The sequence below is a fragment of the Ictalurus punctatus genome, chromosome 3 (genome assembly GCF_001660625.3).
Source record: "Ictalurus punctatus breed USDA103 chromosome 3, Coco_2.0, whole genome shotgun sequence".
In the NCBI taxonomy this organism is placed as follows: domain Eukaryota; kingdom Metazoa; phylum Chordata; class Actinopteri; order Siluriformes; family Ictaluridae; genus Ictalurus; species Ictalurus punctatus.
This window is the reverse complement of record NC_030418.2, coordinates 21,526,496-21,536,905: the sequence shown is the minus strand read 5'-3', so window position 1 is coordinate 21,536,905 and position 10,410 is coordinate 21,526,496. Positions and strand designations below refer to the sequence as shown.

General features: G+C 40.1%; 1 protein-coding gene across 1 annotated transcript in view; it reads left to right on the top strand.

Moving 5' to 3' along the window:
* Positions 1-261: 261 nt before the first annotated feature.
* slc24a3 (solute carrier family 24 member 3) overlaps positions 262-10,410 on the top strand; it is a 91,305-nt gene continuing 81,156 nt past the window's right edge. Inside the window, exon 1 of the mRNA XM_017464802.3 lies at positions 262-851. Coding sequence (XP_017320291.1) covers positions 683-851 — 169 coding nt within the window. The 5' untranslated portion in view covers positions 262-682. The remainder of the gene's footprint in view (positions 852-10,410) is intronic.

Here is a 10,410-nt window from a genome sequence, read left to right as displayed (position 1 = left end):
TTATATAGCATATTAGGTGCACTTTAAAATTCAAAAAGAGTCCAAAAATTATTGCATGAAGCCCAAAATCCTACTGGAGATATAATATATATTAATTTATGTTAAATCATACATTTGCTAGTTCTCCTATGCGTTTTATGGTGCCACAGTTGGGCACGTTTGTAGTTAATTCAATGAAAGCTTCCGGCCGGCCCCTCATTTAGCCCCGCCCCTCGTCCAGCCCCGCCTCTCCGCGCGAATTTCACTGGCTTCAGGTAGGCTACTTCACGTCTGCACTTCCTCCACATCTCTATAGCTCACTATATCTCTCTCTCTCTCTCTCTCACACACACACACCCCTTACCACACATACTCCTCCTATCACTCCTCCCTCACTCGTTTGCGTTCTCTCTCTCTCTCGCTCTCTCGCTCTCTCTCTCTCTCTCTCCATCCGCCTCTGTTTTTCCGTGTGTTGTGAAAAGTGGCTACAAATCTGTCGCATCCATGGCGCGCCCCTTCCGCTCCCAGCATCTCTATTTAGTCCCGTTAGACTTGGACATAATATAGCCTAGGAGATCGCCTCACTGGCCAAACTTAACGCTAACAACCCGCGCCTTCTTCAAGACCCCCATCTCCACAGCTCCGAAACTTTTGTTGCTCTTCCCTCGAACACCGTGTTTCTCTGAAACCATCCGTCTTCCTGATGGACGGGGATGTGTGCGCCCGGCTCCGGTGCGGATCCACACGGCCGCTGCGGCGGAAAAGCACCGCGCGGAGGAGGAGAAGATCAGAGCTGCTCGGAGTGAAGATGTGTCTGATGGGGCTGCTGCTCGCCGTGCTGTCGGGACTGGCCAACTGGACTGGCAATGCTAGTAAGTTCTTGAGCTGCTCAAACTGTCTGAACATGTTCGTGAGCGTGAGCGATGGATAATGTAGGCTTCGTTTGTGTCGGGGTTTCACGAGACTGCTCGTGCTTTCGAGCGTTTGCTGCACGCGCTGCCGGAAGCTTAAACCGAGCTCCACTAAACGGACCTGTATTTATTTGTTTGTTTGTTAAATGAGTTTTGGTCGTGAGAAGTAAATCAGAAGCAGTTTTATTAAAACAGTAGTATAAATGTGAAAATGTCGAGAATGTTACATGTACACATCTGGGTTTAATAACAGCGCGGTGGACTCGGGGCTTCGCGAGAGTTGGCTATGTTCATATTTTACGTTACGGAAGTAAAGATGAAAGTCGATAACATAATAGTTTGTTTATTATAAAGTCAAATGAGCTTTAACGTGCCCGCCCCGGGCAACTGTTTTTTTTTCCAATGACAGAATGACAGTTATAATTATGGGAAAAGGCACTAGTCAGTCTGTCCATTTCTCCATTTCCCCTTTCAACTCCAGTTTATTGGGGTTTTATTGTCATTCCTCTATACAGCTTGTATACACTGGAATGAAATGTGATTCCTCCAGCACCATGGTGTAACAAGTAACAGTACTCAAGGCTGTACATAAGACTTACTAAATTTCGGGGTTTTTTTTTCTATCAATTTCTATTAGACTTTATTTTATACATTAAGAGTTCCGCACTAGGGAGGCACGGTCTTGGCACGTTTTCCTCACACCTGCCTCCAGTCTGTGTGCACGGAGCTTGCATGTTGTCTCTGTGCTTTAAGAGGTTTCCTTTGGGTACTCTGGTTTCCTCCCTCAGTCCAAAGACATGCATTGTAGGCTCATTGGCATTTCCAAATTGGCCGAAGATTTTGCTCTGCGATGGGTTGGCACCCTGTCCAGGATGTCCCCTGCCATGTGCCTAGAGTCCCCTGGTTTAGTCTCCAGTCTCCCGTGTGACCCTGCGTAGGATAAGTTGTACGGAAAATGTATGGATGGAGGTGCGCACTTTCCAAAGGAATAACCTCTATGAAAGATAGATTAATGTAATTACATCCATGTAAATTCATGCAACTTGGTACATTTGTTACAGCCGGAAATAAATGTGTCTGAATAGGGGGACGCTAAAGCAGGGACCCAAAACAATATGAACAGTCATCTTCATGACCCTAAACAATATGAACAGTCCTCACCATCTGTCAGGGCTCTTGTTGCTCTTGATGGACATAATATGAATGACATCACGGTTTGCATTGCTAGATGTTGTTATGTGTGAGGAAACCTTAAGGAAAAAGAGCTCATCCGCATCATCAACAGAACCCCATGGAATAAATGTCATGTTTTGACAACAACTGTTACATCAACAACCAGTTTAAATATCTACTGGTTTACCTCCTACAGCTGTAGAAGCACTTTGCTTGTACAGCTGATGAGACTTCCTGTACACTGAGCTTTTTAATGTTTAGATAATAAAGATCAACCAGGTTTAGTTTGAAAGAAAAAAGCATGATCATCCCTGTATACTGTATTTGTGACTTCAAACTTATCACACCTATACATACAATATACAGTCATGTGAAAAAATAAGTACACCTCATGGAAAGTGTTGGCTTTTTTGACATATCTGGACAAACAAACATTTGATCATCTTTGAAACAGTCCCTATTAATAAAGGTGATATACCTGAACCTTGATTAATAGGCACTGTTTCAGATAGGATCAAATGTTTGCTTGTCCAAATATGTAAAAAAAAAAAAAAAAAAAAAAAAAAAAAAACCACAACATTTTCCATGTGGTGTACTTATTTTTTATCACTGTATGGCCAAAGGTTTGTGGACACCTGACCATCACACCCATATGTGGGTCTTCCACAAACTGTTGCCACAAAGGTGGAAACACATGATTGTATGGAATGTCTTTGTATGCTGTAGCATTACAATTTCAATTCACTAGAAGACGCCTAGCCAAATCGTGGCTTATTGCATGACAATGCCCCTGTGCACAAAGCGAGGTCCATGAAGACATGGTTTGCCAAGGTTGGAGTGGAAGAACTTGAGTGACCTACACAGAGCCCTGACCTCAACCCCATTGAACACCTTTGGGATGAACTGGAATGCCAACTGTACCCCAGGCCTCCTCGTCCAACATCAGTGCCTGACCTCACTAATGCCCTTGTGGCTGAATGAGCAAATCCCCACAGCTACGCTCCAAAATCTAGTGGAAAGCCTTCCTAGAAGAGTGGGGGTTATTATAACAGCAAAGTGGGACTAAATCTGGAATGGGATGTTCAAAAATCAGTCCATAAATGTTTGGCCATGTAGTGCATTTGTATCACATAGTGTATATTAAAATGCTCTCCCTTAGCATCTGTAACTGCCGCACAAAAGTTGTTCATACAATATTTCCAGGCATTGCTCAGAGATGCTTTGTCATTTCCCATGCAGGACACACAACAAACTTGTGGATTGTTTTGAACACCTCTTTTGACCTTTTTGACCCAATTCCTCATAGAGCAGCTTGAATGTGTTAAGGTTATGCACATGGGCAGGCTATTATATTACAGACAGTACTTTTCTCTCTCCAAATAACTCTGGCACAGCTTCAAGGTGTGTCTTGGGTCGATAAAAGATTTCCTCCAAACGTTATACATTACAGAACATTGTGGAAATATAGACTGTAATACAGAAGAGGCATAACCAAATACTTAACTATTATCAGCTTTGTATTTTCATCACCTCCTATCAAAACTCAAGTAAAAACTGAATGTTGTTTGATTTTCATGTAAGGCTTCCTGTCTTTGATGTTTTGATGTCAATTACTCAACTACTTTGCTATTATGCAGCCTTTGCCATTCTAGCGGCTTATAAGAGCTTTGTGTTGTTAAAGACAAAATGCCTATCCCCACATTAGAATTAGTTGCTATCCACTCCTGAGCACTTCATGAAATACAGATGATTATCTGGTTGCAAACTAAATGGGCAGTATCATTTCTTGTCATAATAATAGATTTTGGGTGAAAATTACAGCACACACAATAAAACCAGTTTATTTAACTGTCTGAATGATGTGCTGAATTAGCGCCTACATTATCACACAGTAATTTGAGTTACCACACCTCCCTGGCTTTTGCTGTGTATGTGACACAGAATGTATAGTGCATTATTGTGGCTTGGAAAAAGTGGTTGACCATGTGAGTGCTGTTGTGAACAGCCTACGAGGATACAGAGAGATGGATGAGAAGTGACTGGGCTGTCGGTTGCACCTCAGCAACCACTCACTCACTCCCTCTAAGAGCACCTTGCATTCTACATACAGCTTTTGTCTCATTTGTTTAATTGAGTGTATTAGACTGCAGCTGTACATCTCTGCACTGGATTTTTCTACTTTGCATGATTTGTCGGTGTAATATTAATGGAAAAAACATTTTCCTGCTTCCTTTGAGGTTGTTGGTTTTTATCTGCTTTGCTTTACTTTTTGTTATTCCCCCCCTACTTGATTTTTGTTCTCTCTTGCTAGCACCCTCTCTGCAATATAGCTGCACTCAGGTATTTACTTCTGACATACCACTGACCCCGTCAGTGATGTGGTAAAAAGAAACAGAGAAGCAGTGCTTGAACGTTCAGTGCAGTGCTTCTTTCTGCTGAGAACTTTCACACTAAATCCTATTGTTTGGCTAATTTGATTGGTTGATGCTGGATAACAGCATAAAAGAGGAGGGAAGCCGGTGGAAGAGCAGCCTCACACAGACTCTGTAGTTCTCAGTGTTTTTGGCACAGCAGTGGATATAAGCTCTCTTATTAGAGTAAGAGTTTTATTTGTCTTTTCTAATGTGTACTGATATCGCATGATTCATTTATTCCTTAATATATAGTTTGAAAATATCAAATGAATTTGGTGTATTCAGTATTGGCAATCATGGTCACTTGCCTCAAGCATTAAGAAAAGTCCCAGTGGAGTCCATCCAACCAAATCTCAAAGCCTCATCTTCCTAAGACATGCACATGCACAGTGCAGTGTATAATGTCGTAATATCACAGCTCAGGTGTGAAAACTTAACAGAAATCTAATAAAAAGTTTCAGATCAAGAAATTTAGCAAATTCCAATGAATAAATGTGTGCAATGTCTGAACTAATGAAATGTCATGCATGCAACTACGTGGTCCTGAGTGGTGCAACAGAACAGAGTTCTGACATCAGGAGATTGTAAGTCTGAATCCAGATGAGGCCACAGGCGCCTGGGGCCGAGAGCCAAGGGAGTAAAATTGCCTATGCTCTCTGGGTGACAGTGATGGCATAGTTGCTCTCCTGTCAATCACAGTGACACTAGCCAATCGTGGATGTCTGTGAGCTCATATAAATGAGGGAGGGCATATGTCATATCTTGATTCTCGGTGCCATTACATGATACAGTGCCCTCCACTAATATTGGCATGCTTGATAAATTAGAGCAAGGAAGGCTGTGAAAATTTGTCTTTACTGTTTAAACTTTTGATTTTTTGTTCAAAAAATTCACAGAAATACTCTGTTCTCATGGATATCAAACAATTGCAAACAAAACACAGGTTTATAAAAAAAAAAAAATCTTTGTTAAATATAGGTGTGCACCAATTAGTGGCACCATTTAGTCAAAACTTTGTGCTACCTCCCTTTGTCAAGATAACAGCTCTGAGTCTTCTCCTATAATGTCTGATGAGGTTGGAGAATACATGGCAAAGGATCTGAGACCATTTCTCTATACAGAAGCTCTCAAGATTCTTCCAATTTCGAGGTCCTCTGCTGGTGGACTTCAGTTCACCCCACAGGTTTTCTATTGGTTTCTTGTCAGGGGACTGGGATGGCCATGGCAGGACCTTGATTTTGTGGTCAGTAAACCACTTTTATGTTGATTTTGATGTATGTTCTAGATCATTGTCTTGCTGGAACCATGGCCCATTTTAAGCTTTCTGGCAGAGGCAGTCAACTTTTCATTTAGTATCTGTTGATATTTGATAGAGTCCATGATGCCATGTATCCTAAGAAACTGTCCAAGCAGAAAAACAGCCCCAAAACATTAAAGAGCCACCACCATATTTAACCGTGGGCATGAGGTACTTTTCGATATGGCTACCTCTCTGTGTGTGCCAAAACCACCTCTGGTGTTTATTGCCAAAAAGCTCTATTTTGTTTTCTTCTGACCATCAAACCCAATCCCATTTGAAGTTCCAGTAGTGTCTGGCAAACTGCAGATGCTTGAGTTTGTTTTTAGATGAGAGTAGAGGATTTTTTCTTGAAACTCTTGACAAGGTAGGTGTCTCTGGTAGGTGTAGGTGACTTCAGATTGTAGTTTTCAGAGACTTTCTGACCCCAAGACGCAACTCACTTCTGCAATTTCTGCAGCTGTGATCCTTGGAGATTTTATGGACACTCAAACCATCCTTTTTCACAGTGCGTTGAGACAATATAGACACAAGTCCAATTCCAGGTTGGGCAGGGGTCATTTTCCCCTTGCTTTTAAATCGCTTATGAATGCCCATGTGGCTGTGCGCATTTCAATATCACTTTTGAATTAGCGGCAGTTCAGGGGTGGCAATCGCTTAAATGGTGGGTTCATTATTATTCTTAATGAATTACCCCGGTGATACCAGTATTACAGGTGTTGTCACATGTTGATTAACCGTTGGAAAAATTTCCTCACCGTCACATCCCTTGGTCTTACCCAATTGTTATGAATGACTAAGGGAATTTCGCCTATGTGTTACCTCATATTTATACCCCTGTGAAACAGGAAGTCATGGTTCCTAGTCACCCAGGTGTTCTAAAAAATTTAAAATATTAATGGGAATATTCTTCAAATATATTTTTCTCATATGAATTCATAGGGGTGTCAATAATTGTTGCACAAACAAAGATTTTTTTGGATGAACCTGTGTTGTGTTTGCAAGTGTTTGATGTCTGTGATAGCAAAGTATTTTAATGAATCCTTTAAACAAAAGATCAAAAGCTTAAGCAATGAAGACAGCCTTCATTTGCTCATATTTACCAAGGGTGTCAATATTAGTGGAGGGCACTGTATGTATCACAATATATATGTTTGGTCACAAACTGCCAGCAATACAGGAGTGTAAATAATAAAACATTTGTTTATCATTAGTAAACAAAATGTATTATTTTTATTTTAAAAACATTTTAGTATTAAAAATATAAAAAACAAACTTCTCAAATAAAATTAACACTGTAAATATTTTTTTCATTTGAATTTGAACATCACTCCAGCTGCTTCCAGTTAGTTATCTACAAGAAAATATCCTGTATCTTTATATTATATATAATATGTAATATAAAGATATATAATATCTCAGAAAATTGTATTGTGACTTAATTTATCACAATAGCATTATATTGTCAAAGTCCTATTAAATTGTTATGTATGTTATGATACAGTTTAAGGATAATGATAAACTATATCTGGCTTGATATTGGTTGTCACACTGCTTATCTCTCTCAGGTCTCTCCAACACTGAAAAATAACATTTCTGAAAGTAGGAATGGAACAGAGAATGCAGACAAGAGTGAAATCTTGTCTGCTTTCTCTATTCCATTCCTACTTTCATTTTCTGTAGCTGTTTTGTACTGTATGCCACCTTGGTAGTGGTGGAACCATAACATTTGGTTGACCATCAGCCTGTGGTTGTTGTCCATCAATACAGTATATCGATAACTGTTTAGTAATCTTAGGCGAATCTCCAGCTCAAGTTAGCACTTTACGTGGTGTTTTTTAAAAATATATTTTACCCTTATTTAGGTTTCCTGTGTGTATGCACAATAATTGGTAGACAGGTCACATAAGAGTAACTAAAGTGTTCTTAAAATTCCACTACAGCAGCTCTTGCACATTCCTTACACTTACATATGTGTGTGTGTGTGTGTGTGTGTGTGTGTGTGTGTGTGTGTGTGGCTAAAAGTGAAATATATTTCTTTGAAATAGACAAAAGAAACACATTTTGTCCCCCTGAGAAAGAGAGAGAGGCATGCAAGCTTGACAGCTATTTGCTTGGTTACCTGTACCTGTTTCTCACTCCTATTCTCAATTGATCACCCCATTCATCATCTGCACTGGCCGTCTCTTTACCCAATCCCTGGTTTATTATTTTAGCTAGTTTGACACCATGCTGTGGTACTAGCTGACAGCCAGACTGTCCCGGATGTATGGTTTCGGATGGCACAGAACAATGGAAAGCTTGAAGAATCATCATTGTCAGAGAATAATCTTTCTTCCTTAGGAAAGTGGTCTCTAGGATACTCTTGACCATTTTTCTGTTTAGTTTTTTTTTTTTTTACATGCTTTGCAAGGACTACTGTTATTCTAAAAAGCTGCTGATTTTATGGATTCCGTTGCTATCAAGGCCTGAAAGCCACAAGGTTAACATCACTGGTCTAATTTTGAGGAGCCTCCTTTATTTTGACAGATGTTATTAATTTATTATTACTTTATGTTGTTTCAATGTTAATATTTTATTATATAATCTCAGTGGAAATATCGTGTTGACCATAGAATGAGAAGACAACAGGACAACAAGCAAAACTTTATTTATTCTCCAGTGATTGAAATTGTAGACATTTATAAATCTAATCAAAATTATTCAGCCCCCATTCCAAATCAGGTTTATTGTCAAAATTTACAGACTTTCAGCTGTTTGCAATGAATAAATCAAACAAAAGCAATTGAAATAGTTCAACACAACAAATACTTCAAGTGGTTTCCCCAAATTCAACTGAAAATGTGACTTATAATGATTTCTCCACTCTCAAAATTATTCAACCACTTTATGGCAAGCATCTTTAGTACTTAGTAGATCACCCTTTTGCTGTTATGAACTGCTGCAAAGGAGATGCATAGCCAGACACCAGCTTCTGGCAGCGTTCCTGAGGAATCTTAGCCCATTCCTCATGAGCAATGGCCTCCAGTTCAGTAATATTCTTGGGTTTGCATGCTGTAACTTTCTTCTTCAAATCCCACCAGAGATTTTCTATGGGGTTCAAGTCAGTTGACTGCAATGGCCCTGTCGAATCTTCCAGGACTTCTGCAACCAAGCCTTGGTGATATTTGAGGTATGCTTGGGATCATTGTCCTGTTGGAAGGTCCAATGATGCCCAAGCTTCAGCTTCCTCACAGACAGCATGACGTTTTCTCCTAGGATTTCCTGATATTTTAATGAATCCATCTCGCCTTCCACATGCTGCAGGTTCATGGGTTTTCATTCAGGTTTTTCATTCTCCTTCCTCCAGACATACCGCTTATCCATCATGCCGAAAAGTTCCAGTTTTGTTTCATCGCTCCACAGAACAGAATCCCAAAACTTCTGTGGCTTATTTATATGATTTTGAGCCAACTTTTCTTGTGCTTTTGGGTCAGTACTGGTGTACGTCTTGGAGTTCTGGCATGGAAACCTTGTGCGTTTAGTACTCGCCTTACTGTGCTCACTGAAACCTCAGTGCCTGTTGCCACCAAGTCTTGCTGCAGGTCTTTTGCAGTCACTCGAGGATTTTTCACAACCTGCCTTCTCAGGAATCTGGTTGCAGCCAAGGATAGCTTCCTTTTTCTGCCCTGTCCAAATATTTCATGATTTTCTGCCCCTAGCCAGTTCAGGTATTTCATGTGTTCCAGCTCAATCACACCCGGTGCAAGTAATGAAGCCCTTGATTAGTTGCATCAGGTGTGCTTGAGACAACACTTGTTTTGCATATTTGTGCGGTTGTGAGGGATTCTATTCAGGGGTTGTATAATTTTTAAACTGGCGAAATCATTATAAGTTGCATTTTCAGTTGAATTTGTGGAAACCGCTTGAAGCAATCATTGTGTTGAACTATTTCAATTGCTTTTGTTTGATTTGTTCATTGCAAACAGCTGAAAGTTTGTACATTTTGACAATAAACCTGATTAGCAGTGGGGGTTGAATAATTTTGATTGCAACTGTATTGCTGCTGTTTTGCCATCAGCCCAAAAACCATTAGCTCAGTGCCTTCAATCATTGACGTAATTCTCTGTAAAAAGCCAGTGGTCCTTTGGTATATAAAATACCATTTTGTAAACCAGCCACTATGCCCGTGCGCATAAAATGATCCTCGACTCTGTGCCTCAGATGTCTAATAATCAGTGATTCTCTTTGAAACCTTGGCCTGTCAAATACCATATTCATCTGTACTGCTGATGAGCCATATTACTGACGCATTCTCAAACGTGTTCCCTGTGACTGAAGGTAATCATGTTATTTGATTCAGGGATGAAGTGCAAATAATGATCTTGTTGTCAGAATGTTGGCAGTTACATGCCTCATCCAGATGCTGATTGCAAAAATCAGCTGCATTATTTCTGTACAAGCTGAACTCTGTGATTTTGTATCTGCTGGGACATTTTGTTGATGTCGAGTGAAACAACACTTTACTGCTTTCTGAGTTGTACATGTGACAGGGTTATCTTCATTACAAACACAGTATGGTTATGGAGGGAGCTCTGTTTGTAAAGCTAATTGAGAGCTTTATGGGAGTGTTTCAGCTCGGACCACTATATCTGGT